Genomic DNA, 27,264 nt, shown 5'->3' on the forward strand with positions numbered 1-27,264 from the left:
TTGGTTGGACAAAACAAACATTGTGAAGGGGTCTATTTGCGTAACTGTGACAGCAGTTCTCACTATGATCTGAATTTTTAACAAACCAAACTATCAATCACTTAATGGAGAAAATAATCATGACTTGCAGTCAAATTAAAAATCTAAATAATCTCCACCTCAGCCATATTTTTATATGAATGCATGAGTAAAAATAATCAAATCATGTAATGTATAACCTGGGACATTTTTAAACATTGTTATTTTACTTTCAATACTTAAAGTACATTTTCTTTATTAATACTTTTACTTGAGTAAAGGATCTGACTCCTTCCTCCACCGCTGGTCTGCAGGCCGGTTTACTGTCCACATTGTGTGGCAGCATTACTTTACAGTATGTACACAATCTGTGGTGAGATGTGTGCAAATCAGATCCTTGAAGTTTTAGAGCAGTGGATGTTTATTCTTTGCAGGGCCAAATAAATCACACCCAGCTTTTCCCAGTGAAAACGCCATGTGGACAATCTGTTATTGCTCTGCTGGAGGAGCTTCTGCTGTAATAAAGGTGACGCTATTTCTGCAGACTTCCTTCACATGGCGGTTTATGGCACCATAAGGTCATTTGTTATATGGGTATGTTAACAATGCGTGTGTCTGAAAATATTTGGTTTTGACCAGGTGGCGCACGCAGCAAAACGTTTTTTTCCATTTAATATGGAGATATAAGTTTGACATGCAGATTGGGGACGTGATTGATGGCCTGCATGACTCAACACAGCTTCTCGTTTTTCACAACGTACCTACAATCAGTGGACTGAAGAAGATAATTATTCTTTAAATGTTTCGAATGTGTTCTTGTAAAATCTAAATGATGAGAAATGTTTTCTTATTATTTGGGAAAATAACTAATTAAATGCAGAGACTGAAATTGAAGGCTTGTCAATTCTTAACTGAAAAAAACTGACAACTGGGCTCCAAAAGTTAATGTGTAATCTCTGATTATATATCAAAATGACTCAATTGAAAGGAGAGGGAGCATTTCTAGAATTGGATCAATTAAAGTGATTATAAATAATTTATTCAATTATTCAACATTTAACTTCGGAAATCGATGTTTACAGTTTAAAGGCTCATTTCAATTTTCAATAAAAAATGTAAAACAGTATCGATAAATAAACTTTTATTTCCATAAAATCAACCAAAAATATCTCAGGCTAAATAATTAACTACATTCAACAAAAAGGGGGGGAAAGTAGGCCAATGCAACCAACAATATAATAAAAATAAAACACGACCATATGAATAATCAGAGTACAATAAAAGTGCAAGATTTCATGCTAAAGCTTGGAAGTCTGCTCATTTGAGTCCGTGCTGCGTCTCCTTGTGTCTCCTCAGGTCCACCTTCCTCTGGAAACCTTTCCCGCAGAGGTCGCAGCCGAAAGGCTTGAAGCCGGTGTGTTTCCTGCTGTGCGTGATGAGGTTGGAGCTCTGACTGAAGGCCTTCCCACACACCTGACACTTGTGTGGCTTCTCACCTGCAGCAGTAACGAGATCAGTTTTCTATTAGGGACAGAGGTCCAGTCGTTTGGAACAGTTTTCCAGCTACTCTAAACACTCATCTTTAGCTACTTTCAAAAAATATCTTAAAATGTACCTAATTTTAAAAGCCTATGATAATATGATAAACTGAATGTATGCTGTATTGTCTTTTTGCTTGTTAGTTATATCTTTACTTTGCTTTTTTACTTTTACTCAAATGTATTCTCATTTTTGTAAAATGACTTTGTAGTTGTTTTATCTCTATAATTTTACTTTTGTTTGTCTTTTCTTTTTTTTAACTTTATTTTCTTTACCTTATTGTATTTTAATGTCAGGTGGACATCCTTAATAAGCCCTTCGGGGTTTCTTTTGTCCCACCCGTGCATCTATGTATGTCTATGCAAATCTTCTTGCCTTTTTTAATCTTGTTTATTTGCACAAATAAAAACTAAAATAAAAAATAAAAACTAACTAGGCATTACAGTGAGGCAGTTAACAATGGCTCTTTTTTTGTTGTTTTTTACTTCGTGCAGTGTCTCACCTGTGTGGATGAAAGTGTGTTTTTTCATGTCTGACTTTTGGTGGAACCTCTTCCCACAGTACTGGCACGGATAGGGTCGAGTGTCTGAGTGGATGAGCAGGTGCGTGGACAGCGTGGAGGAGCGCTTGAAGCTTTTGCCGCAGATTTTACAGCTGAAGCTCCTTTCCTGTAAAGCATTCAATTCAATTCAGTTTATTTTGTATAGCCCAGAATCACAAATTACAAATTTGCCTCAGAGGGCTTTACAATCTGTGCACATGCATGTGAAAGCATGTGAAAGCATGTGAAAGCATGTGAAAGCATGTGACATGTCAGTGTGGGACTGCTCAGAATTAGATTTAAGTGCAGGGATATAGTAACTGGGTTGGGACGTTGTGGTGGCATATATAATAATAATAATAATAATAATAATAATAATAATAATAATAATAATAATAATGATAATAATAATAATAATAATAATAATAATGATAATGATAATAATAATAATAATAATAATAATAATAATAATAATAATAATAATAATGATAATAATAATAATAATAATAATAATAATAATAATAATAATAATAATAATAATAATAATGATAATAATAATAATAATAATAATAATAATAATAATAATAATAATAATAATAATAATAATAATAATAATAATAATAATAATAATAATAATAATAATAATACTACTAATAATAATAATAATAATAATAATAATAATAATAATAATAATAATAATAATAATAATAATAATAATAATAATACTATAATATAATATGATAATAATAATAATAATAATAATAATAATAATAATAATAATAATCAATCCTTTATTAGTCCCACAATGGGGAAATTATTTCTCTGCATTTAACCCATCCTGGAGGAGCAGTGGGCTGCAAAGAAGCGCCCAGGGAGCACCTTGGGGTTAGGTGTCTTGCTCAAGGACACCTCGGCATGTTGACTCAAGAGGGGTTTGAACCAACAACCTCATGTGCCACAGCCGACCCCGAATATATATATATATATAGCCAATCCGAGAACCGGGGCCTTTGCGTCCAGGATGTGGGCCTTAATAGCATTCCCAGTTCCAGAGGCCTACCTGCGAGTGAACCGCTCTGTGCTGATCCAGACTCACTGCGTGTCCGAAGGTTTTCCCGCAGATCCCGCACTCAAACGGCCGCGTCCCGCTGTGCGAGCGCCGCACGTGGACCTCCAGCCCGTGAGGTGTGGAGAACACCTTTGGGGTGGAAAAATAGACTTTTTTTAAAATTTTTATTACCTCGATATCAAACAAAAAATGGGGAAATATATACAGGCCCCCCCCTGATCTCCCATTGCTGGTCACACAGCTTATGTTTTAAGGGAATTGTGGCTCAATGGCAAATAATGTCACATAACAATCACCCCAAAAACGATCATTTGTATGAGAGTCCTGTTGTTTTGATATTGTTTGAGTTTGCTGAGATGTAACAAACAAACAAACAAACAAAACAAACAAACAAACAAACAAAACAAAACTCAAACAAAACAAAACTCAAACAAAACAAAACTCAAACAATATCAAAACAATATCAAAACAATATCAAACAATATCAAAACAATATCAAAACAATATCAAAACAATATCAAAACAATATCAAACAATATCAAACAATATCAAAACAATATCAAAACAATATCAAAACAATATCAAAACAATATCAAAACAATATCAAACAATATCAAAACAACAGGACTCTCATAGTTTCGACCATCATTAAATGTTGGTAAACGTACCTTGCAACATTTAATGCACTTATAGGATCCACTTGACTCGATGTTAGAGCAGATAAAATCTTTTTCAGACTTGATCTCTGCACCGCAGGACTTCTGCTTTACATCCACATACAGCTTGTTGTCTACATCCCGAATCTTGCAGATTTGGTGCGCAGTTGAAGAAAAGTCCTGGTATCGTCCGGACACCGAGCCTCTGTCCTCGGCAGTGTAGATGCTGTCGGGTGAGTGAGGCTCCCTTTGGCCCTGGAGGTGGCCGTGGAAAGGCCCCTGAACCAGATGCTTCAGCTCAGAGCCGGAGTACGACGCCCAGGAGTAAGGGAAGATGGGGATGTTGAAGTGGTTGCCGTCCTCTGCTGAGGGAGTGGAGCATTTGTCTGAATCTGTAAGTTGGATTTAGGGTGAGTGTATGTAACTGATGTCTTATCTGCAGCTCATAGCGTGTCTGAGAATTTGATCATTTGGAGATGGAAGGAAACAGCTATATAATCTACAACACTAATCAACTGAAGCCTTCAAGTCCCTGCAGTTACAATTTATTTGATGATTAACTTAAAAGATCAAAAAAGAAGCCATAATAATGAACATTATATCATATTCCTGGATGTCACTTTTTTGACCCCCAAATAGTGACAAACTTTGTTCTTCTTCCTTATAATCTAAACTTACATCAGGATGAAGGTCTCAACACTGCTGAGAATGTTTCAAAGATTTGACCCACTCAAAGCTGATATAGATCTATTGCAACTGTTGAAAACTAAAAATCTACGATGAGAGCATTTCAGACCACTTCTTTTACTTGTAGATGTTTTTTATGAATTTTAATTTACTTGTAACTGTTTTTTATCATTTTAATTTCTGTCTATATGTTGTGAGTGTAATATTGTGAGTGTACATATGTTATTTGTTGCTGCCTCTTGGCCAGGACTCCCTCGAAAAAGAGGTTTTTAATCTCAATGGGACTTTCCTGGTTAAATAAAGGTCAAATAAAAAATAAAAAATAAAAAAAAATAAAAGTAGAAATGTATTTACGTCCACCGGTCTAATGATACAATTCAAATAGGCCTAACACACATTGCTGTATCTTATAATACTCCTCTGACACTTTGGAGAAAAAAAAACATGAAGTCTGGATGAAAACAGACCTGGTGAGGAGGAGGGAGACGGGGGACGCCAGAAATCACAGTCGGAGGATCGGTCACTGCTCAGCGGGGATCTGGAGGAGAGCGACCCCGGAGACAGCAGCCTGGACCCGGGTAACACATCCTCCTGCGGCTCCGAGTTGGACTCAAACTCCGCCTGAGATTTGGTCTCTAATGACAGCAGAACAGAGCAATGAAACCTGACTGACTGTGCACAGCTGCTGTCTATGTATAGATAGAGGATGAAATGATTCAACTTTGATAAAGAAAGGACAGGATTCACCTTCTTACTGGAGTTATTTCAACCATTTTCGTGCGTAATTACGCACAAGGAAACCTACCTTGGCACACTTGAGCCAGAATAGTGTCCAGTCTGCTGTAGTCGTCGTGCAGGTACCGGGGCTGGTGGTAGCTGTGGGCCTTTTTGCTCTTCACTAGGAAAGACCTCGGCATGCTGGGCTGGTGTGTCGGTCTTGTTTCGGTGTTGCTTAGGTCTGAAATCCTCCCCTCCGCTTCTCTCCGCTCCACGATGCTCTGACTTTATCTCCGGACAGATTGCAACTCTATTGGTTGACAGGCGAGAGACGGTGTTTGGATTTTTGGCAGGCTATTACGCATGCGCAGAGAGAGCCGTATCGTTTACCAGGTGTCACTGGGCAGTGGGACTAAAGTTCCCCCCCCACCACCACCACCAAGGATCCCAGTAGAAATGGGATTGGAGAGGACGTATTGTATGTCCTTAATGGTATAGAGGCTGAATCACACAAGAGGAAGTTCACCTATTACCTCTTTATAACCTAAAGAGGTAATAGGCTGGTTTAGACTAAACCTTTATTGTCTCAATGTATTATGTCACACAAATTAACTGATGAAACTATTATTAAAATGTAGACTATTCTTAAATGAGAGAACCTAGGATTATTTCTGAAATTACATTTGTTTTAAGATGTTTTTCTGATGTCCAATCGGTTTACACAGTTGTTTAAAAAGCTGTTTAAACATCACAATACATTAAGATATATATATATATATATAAGGACCGAGATTGGATTCGTGCGTTTGCTGGTCTCTTACAATGGTTTGCATGTGTATTACTAGTGATTTAAAATACTATAGAAACTGGTAATTGGAGGTCTCATCGATTCAGGTGATTAAACAAACCGGTAAGGATATACAGTTTGAATGTGATCAGACATAAAAACGTGTGTTTGGGTCCCTGCAGGCTATCCTCGCAGGCTGTGATGGATAATGACCTATTTGTTTGACTGGTTGTAATGTGATCCTGTTAATGAGACGCTCTGCACAACAGCCTGCTGGTGGAGAGACGAAGTATCCCTTTACAGTCACACTGCTTCAGTCTACCAGCACTGACTCCAGCCTTATTCTTTTACATCATTAAAACCCCCTCCCGGCCAATACGCAGTCCCAATTATGCTGCCCACTGAAGGAAATACAGGATACATAAGTGCCAACTGGAATATTGAAAAGAATAGAAAGTTTTCAATCTGTCAGGCTCAAATCATAGCGAAGATTTGGGTTTAGTTCAAGGTCGGACCAAAAGCAAAGCGGTATCGATTTTTCTCTCGATGTGGGAACAGAGTTTGTTTGATGCAGCTGCAACAAGTTAGTGACCTGAAAGCAAAGCAGATAGCCGAGGCATCGAGCTGAAACACATGTCAGATACTCACACAGCACTGACACGGCAGGTAGACTACTATATCCCCGATCTGGGGACACACATGGTCCACTTGGTCCACATTTGGTCTGAATGTGAACATATCCGTCACAAGCTGCAGAGAGACACACCACAAAACCCTCAGCTCCGCATAGGAAGACACACACACACATCACACATCACACACACACACACACACACACACACACACACACACACACACACACACACACACACACACACACACACACACACACACACACACACACACACACACATCACATATCACACATACACACACACTCACTTTCTTCCCCTCCCTCTCTTAGAAAATAATTGTAACTTTAGTCAGACATGACAGTCAAACAAAAACACTGATTCATAACTGATCATCTTTGGACATCTGCGTTGTACAAAAATGAATCAGTTACGTTGATTTTTAGAATTTATTTACTAGAATTGATACAAAGGAATATGACTATTCCTTTGTATAATTGTCAATAGATTTAACTTTAGATTACATTTCATAATAGTGATTGGCAATTTTCTGATAACTCCTGTCATGCCAGCACTTAATTTGTATTAGAAAAACGGATTTTGAAAGGTTTCACTGCTGAAAATGGTCAAAAAGAGATGTCATTGGACTACACTGGAGTATTTAAAATCTGATTCTCACTTCTCCTCCCACAAATGAGCAGACAACAATTCATTCACAGGCAGAGCAAGCAAAGGCAAAACACAACTTTTAATTCTCAGTTTTCCCTTTGGAATTAACGGGATCTTTTTCTACAGCACATCTACTCAATATTCATCAAGCCTATGGACAGATAACTAATACAACACTTTCCCTAGATTATGGTTTGCCAGTCACATTCAATGGAATACATTAAACCTGATATTCAAATAAGTGTTTTCAGTTCATTTATTATAAATTGTCAATTTATTATAAATTGACATTGACAGCATTCTGATTATTCTCAAAAAGTGAGAGAGACACAGAGACAGTATGTCAAACTCAGAGTAACACACTGAGTCAGAACAGGAAACCAAATGTAGAGTCGAGAAGACGCTATCGGTGTTGCCACAGACTCTTGTCTCTCTGTAACCCCCTCCTCGCCAACTCACCTCTTCCCCCACAGGCCTTGATTCTCGCTCTTTTAGTCTCACAGCAAGTATGTGATTGAAATAGAAGCCCAATCGCACTGATCACAGCCAGGCGAGTGGAGGAGGAGGAGGGGTTTTCTTGTATTCTTGCTTTGGTTTTTCACCGAACTCGTATACCTTGTCTAAGGTGCGGATCACAGACGCAGGGTTAAAGAAAGACCTGTGCTGTAGACCCATGAGGTTATTTTCACTAGCCCAACCTTTGGCCCATTCTGGCCCTTGCGAGGATAGACTGAGGGGACTCCTCGTCGTTTATGTATAGACATACTGAGGTCGCAGCTTTTATACCACATGCATGTGAATGTTGACAAGAGGAGCAGAGAGCACACATCTTGTCGAAACGTTGTCTGGATTTTTGACTCAGTTAAATCCAATTTAAAGCGAGACTATCTGCTTAACAGCTGCTGCTGAGTCTACAAGTGACAATTATGGGAAATTGATGCAAACAGTAGCACAAGTAAAGATAATTTCAATTTTCTTTGCTTTTCAGTTTACATAACAATATCGAGCTAAAGTTTGCTAACAAAAGCCAACATTAGTGTCCGTAAGCAACCGGTCCTATACCAGACCAAATTAGGATGTAGCAGCAAAACCCATGACTGTGTTGAATTGAGCAATGTACATTTTATTTCTCATGAATTCAACTTTTAATTTGCATGAGACATAAAGAGTTATTTCTTCCTTCAAGACTTCCCTTGTCTCACTTACTGTCAGACTGTTGAAAAGTGAAACTAAAACATATTTTGTTCTTGTAGATAAAAATAGAAACGTGTGTGAAAAGACAGTCAGACGTTTTTTTTCTGAAGTTTTATACCACTAATTAAGACTAGAATTTAAACCAGTGATCTTTTATATTGTATATAATAACAAAAATATACGTTTTACTCAGTAAACTGCATGCAATGGATTCATGCCATGATAACTTATTGTGGCTAAACTGACTTTCCCTGGTTTATGTCTCTGTTTAGTCCCAGGCTCTCAGTCTGAGCGTTCACCTCTGCACCTCCACTCAGCTGTGGCATCTCAATGAAAACCACATCATGCTATCTCATCCCCTCACAGGTTCCTTTGGCTCCATAACTCTAACCACAGTGTAACAACCCCCTCCCTCTCTCTTTTCAACTATCTCCATCCCTTTTCCTCCAGCTACAATCTGACTTTACTCCCTTTCCTCAGGTTCAACTGCATGCAGCCCAGTCCGTACCTCATGAGCTCTCAGCTGGCCACAACTGCAGCCACCAGATAGGGACAGATTGTGAACACAATGAATGATTTACTGGACGCTGCCGACTGCAAGACAGTTCTTCTTTTTCACAGGAGGTCAAAAAATGTCTTGTTTTTCTCACTTACCTCACTTCAAATCTTTTTGTCTCGAAGCAGCGAGAGACCTTGCGTCTGTGTTATTTTTATTTGATTTATGTTAATGGTTTACTTGTTAGGATTATTATTATGATTTAACTCTGACTTTTTCTTTATTGTCATAAATATCCTTAAACCTTTCCCCAAGGCCAGCATGGCTACAATATCTAATAAAAAACCCAACTTGAAAGTGTGAAAAACCCCAGAAGAAACATTGAAAAGAAACTCTCACGTTTCACTAAACAGATGCTTGGATTTATGCTGTAAACACTCCACAAATCACCTTCTTCATCCATCACTGTGATCAGCAGCTCCCCTTGTTTGCCACCAGCCCATTTCTGGTTGTAAATTTCCCCCTTCAAATACTTAGAATCTCGTCGGGGACGTTGGTGTGTGGATGTGAAGAAACCTGCTTGGTGCTTCCTGGTCATTGTGTCTCTGTGTTGGGGGGGTGAGGCGGCCGTTTGAAAGGTCAGAGTTCGACAGCCATAGTCAAGCCTAAATAAGCCTGCAGTTCATGTGTGTGTGTCTATGCATTTGTGTGTTGTTGTGCAGTGTTGGATGTTTAAATAACTTGTTATAACTAGTTTCAACAGGAGATCTGTACCTAATCTTGGCTATCTTGGTTTTTTTTCTTTCTTTTTTATATTCCCACCCTGAACCCAATTCCCCCACCATTTCTGCACTGTTACAAGTAACAGTTTATTTTAGCTGAAGCTCTTAAATCTGTGGTCTGTGTCTTCGATGTATTTTATCACAGAAAACACAGCTCTTATCTGTTTCTGCATGTCGTGTAAAACACTGGTCACATGGCGGGTGGAGAAAAAGACTTGGCCTTTGCACGGAATATATATCTTGCACCATCTCTGCTGTTCCTGAGATAATATATTGATTGTTTAGTTAGCAGAAATCGTTTTAATTTCAGCAGAACTGATTTGGTTTTTTACTGAGCATGCAGTGTGTTCCACAGTATGTGATCCAGGACTAAGCACTTTAAGTGAGTTGTCTTTCCTATTCATTCTAATGCTGATACCTCGTTTACATACCCATACCCATACAGATACCTCGTTTATGCAGATAAACGAGGTATCTGTATGCTGCAGATGTAATTACACCCGTTTGTCTTTATTGTAATGGACTTAGTGGAAATGGCTGCTGATATTGACAATGTCTCTACATTCACATACAAATAAATGCAATAAGCTGTGAGAAAGAGGCAGGAAAGACAACAGTGTATCGCTTGTCAACTGTCAAGTGCAGTCCTCTTATCAGTGGTGTGCCGTTTAACACATTTGTTGACGTGTGACTTTCTGCAAGTCACTTCTAGTCAACCGTAACGTCAAAGTCGTTCTATTCATTTGGGACTTTTTAGGATGAAAACACTGTCAGGAGCACACAAAGCAAGTACTGATACCCTTTTTGATATAACATCAGTACTGGAGGCAGAAAGCAAGACATTAAAATGACGGATTCGAAAATCAAGCTCAAAATGAGATCTTTGGAATGACCATTCAATGTGGACAAATGTTCTACACGTACACCCACCACACCCTCAGCCCTCAGTGTGAATCTTTATTAACGCTGATCGCTGCTGCAGACGGGTGACAGGACAGTTTCTCTTCTTCATTGTGAAATCAGTTCTGCAGAAACAGAGCTTGAGAGGCTACAAGAAAGCTGTCCACAAGAGTGACTTTGAAATTTCTTATCTAACACTGAGAACATCTGCACCGAGAGTGACAGTGTGGGATATTATCTATCTCTGCTCGAACGGAAAAAGCAGAAGATCCTGGTTCCTTTTTTTTAGTAGTTGTCGATAGAGCTAACAGATAGACGCACATTGGTTCATCATTCGTAATCGTTTAAGGGTTTCAAAACGTGTCAGATGGACAGTCGACCATTTCGAATGACTTAAGACAGTGAATTGTAATGTATCAATGAAATTCAGCCTACTGCTCAGTTGGTCCTACACAAATATAACACACAATATGTATCACTTATTATTTCAAAACTATTAACTTCATCACTTTCATCCTGATACATTTTTTGTAGCTTTTAAAATCAGTGGTGGCATGGAAATAAGTAGCCTATAGGCTACTCAAGCACTTTGTATTTTTTCATTCTTGCTCTTAACTTTAGTAATTCAAATTGATGCTACTTTAAAACAAAATTGGGAAACACACTTATTTGCTCTCTTAATGAGAGTTGGATGAAAAGATTGATACCTCTATAATGTCTGTAGGTTAAATAGGAAGCTTCTTCCAGCAGCCAGTTAGCTTAGCTTTGCAACAGTTAGCCTGGCTTTGTCCAATGATATCCAAATCTGCATTTAAGCAACTCTAAAGCTCTGCTTCTCCCCTATTTCAAAAGGACGTGTTGACATTTTGAAAAAACACTCTTGTTTCCTTTCTTGCTAAGATTCAGCTGAAAGATTGATGGCTGTGCTCGGCCAAGAAATTGTTCAGCACATAATCCTCCATAAAACCACTACTACGCTTTGAGTACAAATATAAAAAAGTTAGCTTTAGATTATCTATTTTCCCCTGTTCCCCAAGTGCAGAAGATTAGTATAAATCTTCTCATTTAACTCTTGAGGAAAAAAATTGCCTATTTGGAAAAATGAGTATAGGATCTCAATACTTTTTCTACCACTTTATAAATCAAAATACACCAACACCAGTGTTTTACTACTGTATTAACATAGAGTATTTTATTAACTTTATTTAAGTAGTACTTTCCTGATCAAAGTCGCAAGGTGTTTTATAATGTAAGTAAAACTAAATATCTCAGATAATGACACAGTAAGACCAGAACATTTCGGAGCTGTAGCCTAATCATTTACAGCAGATATGAACAAGGCAGTAAATCCAGATGCTTTGCTTTTGTTTTCGCTTCATGTTGCTCCTTGTGTCAGGTGTTGAGTCTGTTCCTGGTATGGGGACTCTTATCTCTACATTCCTACGTCTGGATCATTCATTCCTGTCCATGCGCATTAACAGTGGGAACTGTGGAGTGATGCTGAGCCCTTTGAATGACACCAACAGCATGACGCTCATCATTCATATTAATCACAGCAGAGTTCAATGGGTGGATCAGCAGCAACCCCAGTCTGGTGTTTGGAAATAGGTGGATCAACAGTGCGGGACACATGTTACTTTTACTGCTTTTATTACTCATGTAACTCTTACTAACTGTTGCTGAATGTCAGCTCAGTTGGGATGTGCCGTCCGTCATTGTAAAAGTCATACTGGTATGTGATATCATGGCAGTTGTCCAAGTTGTGCTAATGTTATATAGACGTTTAGATGTGTGACCGGATCTTGAAATAATAGCTAAAGAATTATTGAATAAAAGAAGCAGAAATGTAATGGTCATATTTAATTTGTAATACTGAGAGGCTTTTCCCAAATTTGTCCTAAATTATCAAGACCTTTATTATGAGTATTATCATTATTCCTTCCATACCAACAAGGTTTTCAAGTTTCCGTGGGAAAAAAATGAGGCTTAAAGTAGACCTAGCTCAAATTCATCAAACCAATCTTGATTTTTATATGTTTTTTGGACAAAAGCTGTGCAGACCTTGATCTCAGCGAACATCATGACAAAGTGAGAGATCATAAGGACTGATAGTGAATCAACTTACATCCAGGAGGACTTTACTGTGCCAGCAGAGGTCAGGGGAGTTTAAGTCCATTATTTAAATCTGGAGGGAGTTTTAAAAACTGCGTTGGACAAACATACATACAAGGTTTCAACAAGTTTAATGTAAAGATCCTGAGTAATTTTTTATACAAAGTTATGATGTTAAGCAAGGTGGATATGGAGATAACATCTTGCGTAGGTGGACAGCTGGCTCAGACAAAAATCTGCCTCAGATTCTGATTCAAGGGTCAAATATTGTGACCTCTCTTTGGATTTAAAATCCACCCAAGCTTCAGCGATTTCATCATTTAGATCTTTTTCTGCCCAAATCATCAGCATTTAAAAAAAAAAAAAAAGCTTGATTTCACAACACGGATGGATGATTCATCAGCAGATCTGTACTACACAGTGTTAAGTTGTCTGAAAGCAAATTGGCCTCATCCTCACTGAGGGCATCCGGGGACATGTTTTGAATTAGAAGATGTTCATCAAACCATTTATTCTAATCTCATTTATTCTGATTTAAAGTTATTTCATTATCTTCCAGATAGTTTTAAAATAAATTTAAATGATTCAATAATCATTCATGCATTTATGAACTCGCCCCAAACTGTTTGAGACGATGCTCACTAAAGTTATTTTATTTGAATTGTTAATCATTTTCCCTCTATGCTTGTTTGAAATGTATTAAAATCTTAACTGTTATTAAATTGTCTGCTCTTATCTGTTTTGTAAAACACTTCTTGTATAAAATGTGCTTACATTTATTAGCAATTCGATCATTATTAAACTGGAAAAATCTAATATAAACTGGCTCAATGTATTAGCCTGACAGGGAATTCAGCTCTAGGAATACACAACTCCAAAGGCCAACAGAAGATTTCTTAACCATGTTATCTTCCACCAGCATGAACATTTCAGTTAGTAACATTAAAATTGTTCATTATATTGTATAATAATAAAATCACTGTTACTGAAGATGAGTGAACCCTGCTGTGTCTGTGTCTCTGCTGCCCCCTGTCGGCTCTTGTGTGTTATCATCCGGGCCAGCAGGGGGCGCTGCCGTGCGCACAAGACTTTCTGCTGAAGAGACGATGCCAAGTCAAGCTTCCGTTAAATAGAGACACATCTGAGTAGAGGAAGAAGAGGAGCAAAATCCTCTCAAAAATGGTGAGTTAAAACTTTAAATAAACATCCAGTTCAGGCAGTCTGGGTGTGTAGAGATGTCTTTGGTGGTAAAAAAGTGTTTTCAGTGCTTTGAGGGTCGGATGTTCGCGGATGTTTGGTCGCACTTTACCGGTGAGCTGCAATGCTTCCAGCGTGGCGCCTCCATGGCTGACGAGACCTCAGCTGACCTACACTGAAAAACACTCACGCCAAGCTTAAATACATACTGTTATAATGACATCGTCAACACAGTGCCAACATGTTTTCTTTTTCCGGTTATAGTTCGCATGGTAATCTCTTGACTCTACTTTTCCTCTCAGGGTTTCGTCAAAGTGGTGAAAAACAAGTCCTACTTCAAGAGATATGAAGTCAAATTCAGGAGGAGGAGAGGTGAGACAACATTACATTACATTACATTACAGTCATTTGTATTCAACATAGGTATTCAAGAGAACTACTAGTCACCAGAAGTCATAAGTGCATCTCCTTTCTTAAACAAGCATCTCAAAGTATAAGCCAGAGCAAAAGTATAGTGCAGAGGCAGATTACTATGAAAACAATAATTGCAACAGACTAATCCGAATATAGTAAGTGCTACAAACTACTACGAATAGGATAGGACAACACTGTCCTCACATCGGCTGCACAGCCCCGATTGTGATCATGCACCACAAAGCTATGCTCATGTTAAAATGACTGAAAACAGTGCTTCACTAATCATTGACTCTTGTTGTCCTACAGAGGGGAAAACTGACTTCTTTGCCCGCAAGCGCCTGGTTGTGCAGGACAAGAACAAGTACAACACGCCCAAGTACCGAATGATCGTCCGGTTCTCCAACAGGGACATCTGCTGCCAGGTAAGAGACTGAGTGATGCTCATGTGGTCTCATATTAAACATTACCTGTCTAACTCAATGTGTCTGTCTCGTCCAGATTGCCTATGCAAAGATTGAAGGAGACCAGATTGTGTGTGCTTCTTACTCTCATGAGCTGCCCAAATATGGCATCAACGTAGGCCTTACTAACTACGCTGCGGCCTACTGCACCGGGCTGCTGCTGGCTCGCAGGGTAAGAGTACACACACACACACACACACACACACACACACACACACACACACACACACACAGAAAGTTGCATATGTCAGCACATGAATAGGTAGGGAGATTTAGGCTGCATATTTACATAAGCATTACTACCACCATGAATGTTTGTCATATGTTCCACTACTGTGTTTGATGGTTCTCTGCTTCTTGATGATGATACAAATCCCGCTGAGCAAAATGTAGTTGGTCCTTCATTTGCATTAGCTGATGTTCACTGTCCTTTCAAGACGGGGCTGAGAGAAGCGAGGCGAACCATTAGGCACAGTGAAATAGCTATGTGAGCACTAATCTCCCTATCAAATCAGTAAAGAGTGTGATCGTTGTGTGTTTATTCCTCTTTTGTACCTCCCCTCTTCTTAGCTGCTGCACAAGTTTGGCATGGACCAGGTGTACGAGGGCCAGGTGGAGGTGACGGGAGACGAGTTCAACGTAGAGAGCGTTGACGGACAGCCGGGTGCCTTTACCTGTTACTTGGATGCAGGCCTCGCCAGAACCACTACAGGAAACAAGGTGTTCGGAGCCCTGAAGGGGGCAGTGGACGGAGGCCTGGCTATTCCCCACAGGTCAGTATGATGATGTGAATAGCATCATTTAGTTTTAGGTCATATTGTGCGTATTTTGCTACTTCACCTCTGCACTAGTTGTGAGGTTTCAAGTGAGGAAAATTCTTCAACATTCAAATGTGTCTGATACAATTACACTAATAAAATTATTTCACCTAAGTATCACTTATGAGAGAGAGGAAATTTGTTTTCTTATTCTTTCAGACATTTTTCTTTTTGCGAAAAGCCAATCCTAATTTTTGCACGGTTTGTTGATGATCCGTCAGCCTAACTGGTCCAGTTTGTGGTTATTGGTTTTATTGGTTCTTCTCTGCTGCTTGATGATGTTACAAATTACACTGAGCAAAATGTAGTTGGTCCTTCATTTGCATTAGCTGATGTTTACTGTCCTTTCAAGACGGGGCTGAGAGAAGCAAGCTGAACCAAAGCAAGCATCTGTCGTTGTATCACAGTGTGATTGTTTATCAGAGCATTGTAGAATGATGAACAGAATTTAAATAAAAAAAACAGGGAAAATAAAAACATTTATAAGAAATGGTTACAAGTTTAAAAAAAACTTTGTCAACTGAGTGTTGACGTGTTTTGAAAAGCTAAAAGACAAAAACCTGATGTGATCCCTGCTCTTGTTTACAGTCTAAAACGTTTCCCCGGTTACGACACAGAGAGTAAAGAGTTCGACGCAGAGGTGCATCGGAAACACATCATGGGCATGAACGTGGCCGACTACATGTCGTACCTGATGGAGGAGGACGAGGATGCCTACAAGAAACAGTTCTCTCGCTTCATCAAGAACGGAGTCACGCCAGACGCAGTAAGATGAAGGCTCTTTAGTCAACTATATAGACTGCAATAAAGCGGCTCTGGCCATAGTTTCACAGGTTCGACCTCATCGTCCAATCAGTTGGCCAGATTAGCTTGATTTACAATTCTCTTAATTGCAAGTTTAGCTGAAAGTTGTAATCTTCAAAGTCATGTTAAATAGAGCCCAGCCAATACCTTTAGGGTGGACTGATATTAGTTTATTGCAGATATATCTATCAGTGAATAGCTGGCCCATTAAGTAATATATTGCAGTAGAGAAATTCTTACAATAGGTTTGAAGTTGTTTAGAAACACTGCACCCATTACATAGTTTGTCCACCAGAGAGCAGTATTAAGCGGTTGAAACTGTAGAATGTTACACCTATTTCATATCTTGATCACAATTGTACTTACTGGATTAAAAAAAAAAAAGAATGTTAAACCTGTATCAGACAAATATAGTAAATGTTACATCTGTGGACCCATGCTGCACTCTAAAGCCCAGTGCTCAAGAGTTTCACATCTCCACCTAGGCTGCATCATTAGTGCATATTTACATGAGCGTTACTACGACCACGAATGTTTGTTAAATGTTCCACTACTGTGTTTGATGGTTCTCTGCTTCTTGATGATGATACAAATCCCGCTGAGCAAAATGTAGTTGGTCCTTCATTTGCATTAGCTGATGTTCACTGTCCTTTCAAGACGGGGCTGAGAGAAGCTAGACGAATCATTAGGCACAGTGCAATGCCGTAGTCGCTGTGCATTAACATGTGGGTCGTTTTTTGTTTTTGCCAGGTTGCAGAAATGTACAAAAAAGCACACGCCGCCATCAGAGCGAACCCCGCCCACGAAAAGAAACCCACAAAAGACGTCAAGAAGAAGAGGTGGGTTCTTATTTCCTCGATTGCCTTTTTTTTTTTTTTTTTTTCTCTTCGATGCTGCAACTTGAGTCATATTGAAACGTGAATATTCTGCTTTTGGAGCCAAATTGTGACGCCGTAACCCTTTAAAATACTGACGTTAAATTTATAGACGGTATTTAAAGTATCACTTATGAGAGAGAGGAAATTTGTTTTCTTATTCTTTCAGACATTTTTCTTTTTGCGAAAAGCCAATCCTAATTTTTGCACGGTTTGTTGATGATCCGTCAGCCTAACTGGTCCAGTTTGTGGTTATTGGTTTTATTGGTTCTTCTCTGCTTCTTGATGATGTTACAAATTACACTGAGCAAAATGTAGTTGGTCCTTCATTTGCATTAGCTGATGTTTACTGTCCTTTCAAGACGGGGCTGAGAGAAGCAAGCTGAACCAAAGCAAGCATCTGTCGTTGTATCACAGTGTGATTGTTTATCAGAGCATTGTAGAATGATGAACAGAATTTAAAAAAACAATTAAAAAAAACAGGGAAAATAAAAACATTTATAAGAAATGGTTACAAGTTTTAAAAAAACTTTGTCAACTGAGTGTTGACGTGTTTTGAAAAGCTAAAAGACAAAAACCTGATGTGATCCCTGCTCTTGTTTACAGTCTAAAACGTTTCCCCGGTTACGACACAGAGAGTAAAGAGTTCGACGCAGAGGTGCATCGGAAACACATCCCTTATTATGCCATTGTGCAAATTGTGACGCCGTAACCCTTTAAAATACTGACGTTAAATTTATAGACGGTATTTAAAGCAAGCTCCCTGTCTAAGTATTGAATATCTGTACTGGGAAGCTCCCAGTGCTGAGCGGACAAACCTTTCCGTCTGGTGTGCTGAATATTAATGGAGCTGTTGTTGTGTTTCTTTCCGGGCAGGTGGAATCGCGCCAAGTTATCTCTGGCACAGAGGAAGGACCGCGTCGCCCAGAAAAAAGCCAGTTTCTTACGAGCACAAGAACAAGAGGCAGGGGACGGTTAGGGGCTCCGCTGCTACAACACACACCTCACAGACAAATAAATTTATTTCAAACTCAAGTTTTTGTCTCTCCGTCAATAGTTTTTGAAAGAGTTTTATGCGATGAGTGGTTGCATTTACTTATTTAAAAGAACATTAAATGCATGTTTGCTTTTGTTTTAAATTTCACCCTTGACTAATATTTACAGTTCTAATCTTTAATCCACCTAAATCAGCGGTCCAAAACCTCTTTTGCGCCATGGACCGGTTTTAATGTAAGACAACATTTTCACGGACCGGCCTTCAAGGTGTGGCGGATAAACATGTAATAAAATGATACGATCGGCACGAAAATAAATATAAAATCTATATCAGTGGGTGCCCTGAGCTTGTTTCTCTGCAACGAGACTGTCCCATCTGTGTGAAATGGGAGACAATGACACCCGAAGTATGTTCCTTATGTCCAGTCTACTCCGTAATTTTGTTTTGATTGAAGTCACTGCAGAAAATCCCGCTTCATTTTCGGTAGCTTGTGTGCTTACTTTTTGGGTTGACGCATCACGTGACCGAGACAAGCGTCTGGACATCAAGAGGCACAGGTGGATGTAATAACTCCCAGTGTGGTGTATTGTAAAACAGATTTGATAAGTTACAGTGAAGTGGTGTGAAGTTTAATTGTGCAAAATCATGCTGGTCTCTTCAATAGGTAAACTTTTTTCTTTTTTTTTTACATTTTCAAAGTAAAAAAAACAAACAAAACAGCAGCATTAACCACAAGCTTAACTTACTTCACAGGTCAAGTCTATTATGAAACATTTGAAGTGGTAAATAAGTCAGATTGCATACTCGGTCTCAGCAATTTATCAGCAATGTCTGGAAGGGATCATGGGAAATACTTTTTACACAGCATTCAAGTGTGACAGCAAGAGTTGATCAAAATCTCCACCTTCTCTGGTGGTGAACATTCATAAATGATTTCAGCTGGATCTCTATGGCACTGAGACAAAATCCTCGAAAATGTGATACAGCACATTACCACAAATGCTCTTTGCGGTGAGAAATACAAGATAACATTCACAAATTAAATACATTAATATTCCTTGTGTCGTTGAGGCAGCATTGACTGTCACTAGTGTTACAGGTGTAAAAGTGAAGTACAATGACAGAAAGATCCCTGTGGAGTTCTGACAAATACCATCACGTTGTCCACTTTGAAGCAAATTTACTGCCTCAATTTATTATGCAAAGACAAATAGTTTATACGTCACAATGTTGCAATGCGAGACATGTTCCTTCGTGATGATGAACATGGGCACTGAAGTTTATTTTGTAAAGAGAAGTTTCTTGCAAACTATCAGTGCACCAAATGTGAATTAATCTGCTGCGGATATCTTTTGCACTTTTCACTCCTGTTTGAGCAACTTTTGATAAAAACTAGTGTGCAGCTGTAAATTATTTGACTTCTTAGTAATTTTGTGACTTGTTCTGTAAGATGTATACCCTCAGTAGGCACCAATGGGTTTAGGACTGACTGCAACAGACAGCCTTGTAAAAAAAAATACAACAGCACTGAGAAATAAACTAACGCACTGCTGGTTTTGGTCTATTCACAAGATTAACTGGAAACAAAAATACGGAATATAAACTGCAGAATCATTTAAAGGTACACTCCCTTATTATGCCATTGTGCTCAGGAGCAACCGTAACATAACAAAATCAAGGAGCCCATCTTCAAATAATGCATTACACTTTCAACTGGAGCTTTGTACACCTCAGATTTTTCAAACTCAAACACCTGAATGATTTTGTGGCAAAAACAGCAATGTGGTCTCTCACCTCTTGAGATTAAAAGTAAATCTGTTTACAAATCTGTTATCAGCAGTGCCCACGAAACATCCCACTGTGGTGACTGATGTAATGTAATGTGGCTGCATGAACTCTTTATAGTGTGGCTGATGGCAACATGCAATCATTCAGTTTATTTAACCTCTGAAGCTGGGAAAGAGGATGTAGAGTCTCCACCAGTCTGATCATTCATAAGTGTTAAGTTTTGATAAAAACTACTTCATTAAATTTGCAATTCCTAAATCACAGCATCTTTAATACTCAACTCCACATGTGGAACTGAGATTTGCGAAGGACTTCCTCTCCTTGTCACGAGTCTTTGGTGTGTGAGATCTGTCTCCACAGCAGAGCTTTCAGGTTGTTGAGAATAAGTGCGTGCTCCATGTTCATCTGTCCAGCATTCCCCTTCAGAGCCATGCAGGTGTACAGCTGCCTCTCGAGCTCCTCTCTCAGCCCTGACGGCGCCCCCCGCAGGAGGTAGTCCTTCAGTGCACCGCATGCCTTCGCCAAGTTTGGCTGAACCGGCTCCTCCCTGCACCGTTTTTCTGCCACGTCACATGATGTCTGGCAGTCCACCCCGTACACACAGTCAGCATCGGTCTCACACTTCAGCACTCTCATGGTGCGTTTGAACTCGTCCTCTGGAACCACGGCTCCGGCGTTAGTGAGACGGAGCTCATGGCGGTCGGTGTAACCAAAGTGCGCCGCGGCGAGGTCGCAGATCAGAAAGCTGCCGTAAGTGCCATGGAAGATGTCCTCCACCAGCTCCAGGAGGCCCATGGAGATCTTGGCTTTGCGAGGCCATGAGGGGGTGAACCACTGGTCCATAGTGCGCTGCACGCCGCTGGGCACCCAGGATACCAGCGGCCAGGGTAGAGACAAACCGTACAGGGGCCCGTAGGGGACTCGCTCCGTCATGTACAGGTCACCGCAGTAGCCGAGGAGGCGAGGGGTGTGTCCACGGTCCTGGAGCAGCAGGCCCAGGAGCACCTTGAAAAGAAAAGCACAATTTTGTCTCCCCAAACAGCTCGAGTAATTTCATGTTTGCTGTCACTTATACAAAAACAACAACATATTTTGTGCCACAGTTAACAGAGGCTTGTTATTATACCTCATCCATCTGCAGCAGGGCCCATGTAGAACGGGCTTCTGGCAGTGACACCCGTCCATCTTTGTTGCCATCGGCGACAGAGAGGATCTGGCTGACGAGGCCGGCGAGATTAGCCTGCTCTCCAAGCTTGGACTGTAGAAAGAGAGGGACAGAGACTTGAAGAGGGTTTGTTCCAGGCTTTAGTCCGTCACGCCACAGACTAAAACGTTGGGTTCTATATGAACCTCTCTTTACCTTGAGGTGATTAAAGACCATCTCTCTGAACTTCTCCACTGATGTGCCTCTGGTGGGCTTGTCAAACACGGGGGCTTCTCTCCGTGGCTCCGGCTCCTCGCCCAGCTCGTAGTGAACGACTTCCCCCAGCTTACAGCGGATGATCCCATCGTGGTCTCCCCAGCTTCCTGTGTACACCTGGTAAAAAAGAATGCCAATCAAACGGTAAACATGCTGAACACAGCCAGTGGTAGAATCACAACTTTGACCGAAAGTAAAATGAGTTTTCTTACTTGGTTATTTGGCTGCGTTGACAGACACCTGCTCATGTAGAGCGTGCCTTTGTCACACAGACTGCTGCAGGCTGATCCATCGATGATTCCCTTCCTGTAGTTCTCACACTTGGAGAAAGACAGAACATGTAGAGAAGTGAGATTTAGTTTTAAGCCTCTTTATCATTAAATCCATCCAAGAAGTAATTACAACACATTTTGGTTGCAACACAAAAATCAGATTATATCTTGAGGCTAGGGGTTCCTCATGCAGTGGTTATTGCAAAATAAAAGACCATTACAAAATCATTACAAATAATGGGATCAAAACATACAAAGCCATTACTCACAATGGCGTTCTTGCACTCGTGTCCTCTGCACAGCTCTGTGTAGGCGGAGTATTGCACATAGAGCACCCAGCTCCCCACCAGCACAGTCAGCCATGTAAGGAACAGGTACTTCACCCGCACGAAGGAGATCCGAGCCTACGGAGGGCGAGTAGAAACAGAAACGCTTATGATCAATCAGGAGCCAGAAAATATACCTGGCTTACAGTTAAGATCAGATAAGTCCAACTTATATATTTATATATATATTCACCCTACTGTGCAACTTTTAAAAGGTTCAAGTCGATGCACTGCCTGTATTAACACATTATACAGGCTCAGTACGCTGATTCAAGCCAGACGTTCACTCCCTAATCATACCTGATCACATAATATGTTACCATGGTGACAGTATGGGGGTGTCCCATAACAATGAACTGGCTGGCTGATTATTTGCAACAGCTAATTAAGCAGGAAAACAGTTCGGAGCCGCAGACCCTGTTGGTCCAGTGTCACATGCTATTCTGGCATGAAAATAAATCAGATTACTGCTTGTGTCCCAGGATGCACACATCGCATGTCCCACATCGCCTGTTTGGACAGAGCTGCTGCTGTTTCTGTGACATTGTGCAAGTTAATGCAGGCGAGGACTTATTTTACAACAATGATATCAACACATAATCCTACACTCCTAAAGAAAAAACTGTTTGGGTGACAATAAAAATCCTAAGATTTGCAGAACAACATCCAAAGGCAAGACAAGAGGATGTACATGCATAAGAGCTGCATGTCCTTGATTTCAGTGTCTTAACCATACTTTTTAAATTTTACTTTTCAGGATTTTACTCTAAATAAATCCCCAAAACAAATTCCTATCAAAAGTAATGAGATCCCAACGTAAAATTGCTATATTTGCTTTTCAAACATCCTAGTCCTCCGATTATTTTCAAAAAAATCAAAATTGATCAAATGGGTCTATTTTATTGGAATCGATATACCGTCTATTGACAAATCATACAATTTTCTATCACTAAGTGACTACTGCAATGCGAGCAAGTAAAAAAATAAAAGTCAGGAACAGTTGTTTGAAGGCCCAGTGGAGCAGTATGAAAAATAACTTTCAGCAGCCACAGTATGAGACTTTAACTAAAACAAAACTGCAGTGAGTTTTTTTACTCCACGGACTGAGGACAACGTGATTTTGATTCTCACTCATATCTCATGTCGGGAACAGCTTATGTTGTGTTTGTTTTGGCAGCGTGCTGTTCATCTCAATTCAGCAAAAAATATGGACTTGATAAAAACACAAATGAGGGTTTTCATGAAATCTGTTCACACAAAATATGCAACAGGAAGGGTACAGGAAAACCAGCAAATTCCTGCCTCACATTCCCTTTGGTGCATTTCACCAAATTGTCCAACGGCAGCAGCAGACTGTTAGAGCTTTAACAGCAGCTACGTGTTAGACCTGTAGTCTCCTCTGCCCAGCTGCGTAGTCTATTTAAACACTCTGCGTCCTGAGGAGATGAACAAACAGATAGTGGGCCTCCAGGGTGGGAACTCGAGTTATCAGGGGAGTACAAATCAACAACACACCACTATCTGAACTGACTCCTTTGCATGCCTGTATGAGATAATACGTAGAAAATCTATGTGCACAAAACCCACACAGGCACTATGGTGGGAAAAAAGTCACGTGTGTCTCAGCATGTCTGTGCAAACACATGATGAAGCCTCTGGGTGAAACCGAGCAACATTACATTACATCACAGTCATTTAGCAGACGCTTTTATCCAAAGCGACTTACAGGAAGTGTATTCAACATAGGTATTCAAGAGAACTACTAGTCACCAGAAGTCATAAGTGCATCTCTTTTCTTAAACAAGCATCTTAAAGCATAAACCAGAGCAAAAGTATAGTGCAGAGGCAAATTACTACGAAAACAATAATTGCAACAGACTAATACGAATACAATAAGTGCTACAAACTACTACGAATAGGATAAGTGCAGTAAACAAATACGAATTCAATAAGTGCAACGAGCTGATACGAATACAGTAAGTGCAACAACTAATACGAATGCAATAAGTGCTACGAGGAAGGCTCAGGGTAGTACTTCTTGAAGAGGTGAGTTTTCAGCCTGCGCCGAAAGATGGGCAGCGACTCTGCTGTCCTGACGTCAGTGGGGAGTTCATTCCACCACTGAGGGGCCAGGACAGAAAAAAGCTGTGACCGGGTGGATCGGCCGCAGGGACCTCTGAGCGACGGGGCAACCAATCCCCCCGAGGCAGCAGAGCGAAGTGGTCGGGCGGGGGTGTAGGGCTTGACCAAGGCCTGGAGATAGGAAGGAGCTGTTCCTTTCACTGCCCTGTAGGCTAGCACCAGAGTCTTAAACTGGATGCGAGCTCTTACAGGGAGCCAGTGTAGAGAACGGAGAAGGGAAGTTGTGTGAGAGAACTTGGGGCGATTGAACACCAGACGTGCTGCAGCTTTCTGGACAAGCTCCAGGGGTCTGATGGCCGACGCCGGGGCTCCGGCAAGTAGTGCGTTGCAGTAGTCCAGGCGGGAGATGACCAGAGCCTGGATGAGCACCTGCGCCGTCTCCTCAGTGAGGAAGGGGCGAATCCTCCTGATGCTGTAGAGGAGGAATCTGCAGGAGCGTGTGACCGATGCGATGTTTGCTGAGAGCGACAGTTGGTCGTCCAGGGTCACACCCAGATTCCTCACAGCAAACAACAAAAAGCTGTATCCTTCATTTACTCCCTGTGGTCCTCACACTGTCTCCTTTTCCTTGAAACCCAATATGTGGTGTTTGTCTTAGCTAAGAAAACATCAGATAAACTAAATTGATCCCACAAAGGGGACTGAAATGTCCAAAAAGCAGTTGAATACTTTATGTTATACAAAGCATGATATAGCGATACTATATATAAAAGCAATGTAGTAAATGTATGATAAGGGTAGAGTAAAACTGCAAATGTAAAATGACCTAGAGTTTGAAAGGAGTAAGAAAATTTAAGTAAATAACAAAAGAAGACAAATATTACACTTGAAGAGTGGAATAAAGTAAAATATAAAAACTGATTCCTCCATAATGAAAATGAAAACATCTTGAAAATGAAACACAGTTAAAGTGACAGCCGATACGAGATACTGATGATAACACTGATGATAATCAGAGCTGGTTATAAATGGGAAGACGGTTGCAGTTGAGCTAAAAGGGCAAAGTCCACGTAATTCCTTTTAACTTTGGTATCAGCTAGAGTTCGTATTGTGTTGGTGTGGTTACCTAAATATAAAGGCTAATTAGTGCTTTTTTTAAAAGTAAGATCAGTAGGCATCACAAACAAATGACTCAACAAAATATACAAACACAAAAGCATTGTGGCCCACAAATGTAGGTATATGTTGCTTGCCTTTTCCATGTATATAAATCAATGCACAACTAAAATAAACCACTTCTGCACACATTGTTTGGCAAAGGAACTATTTAAACAAGTACTGGATGGAATGTGGCCAATCTTGTTGAATTTACCAGCACCAGAGGCTGCAGGAAACACTGACTACTGTTGTCTAAAGCCAGATGTAATGTAGCAATATGTTTGCTCTTCCCTAGAGCTAATGCAACCCTGTATTCTGGTCCTCTTTCGTAAGCTCCTTAGTGCTGGGAGTAGTTACTGGCAGCAAGTCACTGGTACCCAAATGAGGAGGTTCAACCTTATTATCCAGCCATAAGGATTACTGCTGCTCTGGCACTATGGAGGGGTGATGAAACAACAGTGAGCTCTGAGGGAATGTCTAGGCATCTTTCCAGTCAAATGTGAGAAGAAGAAAACTTTAAAATGAAGTGAGATGAAATCCAGACAAAGATCCCTCCCTTGCTTGCTTGAGTTAAAAAAAAAATTAAAAAAAACTCCTGGCATGGATTACCAATTTCTCCCCAAATGTTATCCAAACTCTCAGTGGTAGGCCTGTGCTCTCTGTTCTGCACTCATTCTGGATCAGCTAAAAAAGACTATCAACTTAATATTTCATCAGCAGCTTCATTGCTGAGGTATATTGAATCAGCCCGGGAGGTACTGCCAGCTGTCAGTCTCATGTGTCACACAGTCAAGTCCACAGTCAATTCAAACACATCCCCGCAGCATACGATGACAATCCGATTAACAGAGAAATGATCGACCAATGATTTTACCTGGAAGTAGAAGGACTTTTTCACCCAGGCCCGTGGAAACAGACCCTTCGCCATCACAAAAATAGATCATCTCAATCCGTGGAGCTGTGGGAGATCATCCGGAACACACCGGAGAGCCTCGTTTACTGAACCGGCCGAAACAACCGCATTATCACCAGCTCTCTGTGACCCTCGGCCTTTGGACCCTCGTTCCGTCTTGTCCTTGTGAATCTCTCTGATAAAGCACTTTGTCTGCGCCTCTGCTCTCTGCAGCAGCTGCCGATTTCCAAGCAAAGCAACATACCTCAAGCTGGCCTAGAAAAATAAAAAAAACAACGTAGGATCACGGCGCATGCGCAATTTTTTCTTCTACAAAATTAAACATTTTTTATTTTTTATTTTTCCAGGTTGTCAACAAACCTGACGAAGTATGCTTCAGCGTGGATACGCCGATGTGCTGGTATCAACGCGTCATGGTGAGTGTTGCTTAACTCTGGAGCAATGGACGGGTCAAGCTAGCGAGCATGAGAACCACCGACTTCCGGTACATGTTTCAAAAATAAAAGCCGTTTGGTTTAAATAGCAACCTGACTTCCGGTCACATCAACCAAAACAAAAAGTGACCCGTAAACACCAAATGATGCTGTAACGACCAGCGAGTTTCAACAATTGGCACCCTTTAATCAAACCCCTGCCTAAGTGCAGCTTTGAATAACCTATGTAAATATGAACATTTCTGTCCGTTTATTATCAAAACTGATGTTATTAGTTTGTAATTAAATCCAAACCTACAGAATAAATCCAGTAAAGACCTCTAAAAAAAAAAAAAAAAAAGTCCATCTCATCACTGTGCTTCTTCAGGGGGCGGATGTGTTTGCCCTGCTTTGTAACTGCCCTGCCTACATTTTCAAATGTTTGAAAAAAAAAAGGTGAACGTAGCAGCGACAGCATCCAGTAACAAGCAGCAGCGGTTCAAACGCTTCCCATAATGCACTCC

At 40.3% G+C, this 27,264-nt stretch overlaps 3 protein-coding genes across 3 annotated transcripts; 1 reads left to right on the forward strand and 2 right to left on the reverse strand.

The window, feature by feature from the left end:
- Positions 1 to 1,193: 1,193 nt before the first annotated feature.
- On the reverse strand, positions 1,194 to 6,728 carry gfi1aa (growth factor independent 1A transcription repressor a). The gene is made up of 7 exons (XM_054626933.1): positions 6,663 to 6,728; positions 5,316 to 5,537; positions 4,978 to 5,145; positions 3,836 to 4,215; positions 3,159 to 3,296; positions 2,060 to 2,225; positions 1,194 to 1,514 (listed from the first exon to the last, which is right to left on the reverse strand). Exons 2-7 carry the CDS (start codon positions 5,425 to 5,427, stop codon positions 1,336 to 1,338), a joined length of 1,143 nt encoding a protein of 380 aa, XP_054482908.1. The 5' UTR covers positions 5,428 to 5,537; positions 6,663 to 6,728; the 3' UTR covers positions 1,194 to 1,335.
- A 7,159-nt stretch (positions 6,729 to 13,887) lies between these two features.
- rpl5a (ribosomal protein L5a) lies at positions 13,888 to 18,406 on the forward strand. The gene is made up of 8 exons (XM_054626934.1): positions 13,888 to 13,981; positions 14,299 to 14,368; positions 14,720 to 14,835; positions 14,912 to 15,046; positions 15,445 to 15,647; positions 16,281 to 16,458; positions 17,247 to 17,335; positions 18,248 to 18,406. The coding sequence occupies exons 1-8, from the start codon at positions 13,979 to 13,981 to the stop codon at positions 18,348 to 18,350; spliced, it is 897 nt and encodes a 298-aa protein (XP_054482909.1). The 5' UTR covers positions 13,888 to 13,978; the 3' UTR covers positions 18,351 to 18,406.
- Positions 18,407 to 18,987: 581 nt separating this feature from the next.
- Positions 18,988 to 27,010, reverse strand: dipk1aa (divergent protein kinase domain 1Aa). Its single transcript, XM_054596025.1, has 7 exons — positions 26,688 to 27,010; positions 26,289 to 26,582; positions 22,118 to 22,252; positions 21,789 to 21,896; positions 21,517 to 21,693; positions 21,283 to 21,414; positions 18,988 to 21,161 (listed from the first exon to the last, which is right to left on the reverse strand). Exons 2-7 carry the CDS (start codon positions 26,340 to 26,342, stop codon positions 20,481 to 20,483), a joined length of 1,287 nt encoding a protein of 428 aa, XP_054452000.1. The 5' UTR covers positions 26,343 to 26,582; positions 26,688 to 27,010; the 3' UTR covers positions 18,988 to 20,480.
- Positions 27,011 to 27,264: the final 254 nt, after the last annotated feature.

Source organism: Anoplopoma fimbria, chromosome 3 (genome assembly GCF_027596085.1).
Source record: "Anoplopoma fimbria isolate UVic2021 breed Golden Eagle Sablefish chromosome 3, Afim_UVic_2022, whole genome shotgun sequence".
Taxonomy (NCBI): domain Eukaryota; kingdom Metazoa; phylum Chordata; class Actinopteri; order Perciformes; family Anoplopomatidae; genus Anoplopoma; species Anoplopoma fimbria.

Bases quoted from the DNA above. Each gene is read 5' to 3' on its own strand.
- dipk1aa (XM_054596025.1), bottom strand. From the start codon at position 26,342: ATGGCGAAGGGTCTGTTTCCACGGGCCTGGGTGAAAAAGTCCTTCTAC. The intron at 21,415-21,516 runs GTAAAGAGAGGT...CTCTTTCTACAG, and splicing joins TGGTCTTTAATCACCTCAAG to TCCAAGCTTGGAGAGCAGGC. The intron at 21,162-21,282 runs GTATAATAACAA...TTTCTTTTCAAG, and splicing joins CCCTGCTGCAGATGGATGAG to GTGCTCCTGGGCCTGCTGCT.
- rpl5a (XM_054626934.1), top strand. The intron at 14,369-14,719 runs GTGAGACAACAT...GTTGTCCTACAG, and splicing joins CAAATTCAGGAGGAGGAGAG to AGGGGAAAACTGACTTCTTT. The intron at 15,047-15,444 runs GTAAGAGTACAC...CCCTCTTCTTAG, and splicing joins GGCTGCTGCTGGCTCGCAGG to CTGCTGCACAAGTTTGGCAT.
- gfi1aa (XM_054626933.1), bottom strand. From the start codon at position 5,427: ATGCCGAGGTCTTTCCTAGTGAAGAGCAAAAAGGCCCACAGCTACCAC. The intron at 3,297-3,835 runs GTACGTTTACCA...TCCACCCCAAAG, and splicing joins AGTGCATTAAATGTTGCAAG to GTGTTCTCCACACCTCACGG. The intron at 2,226-3,158 runs GTAGGCCTCTGG...AATGCTTTACAG, and splicing joins ACAGAGCGGTTCACTCGCAG to GAAAGGAGCTTCAGCTGTAA.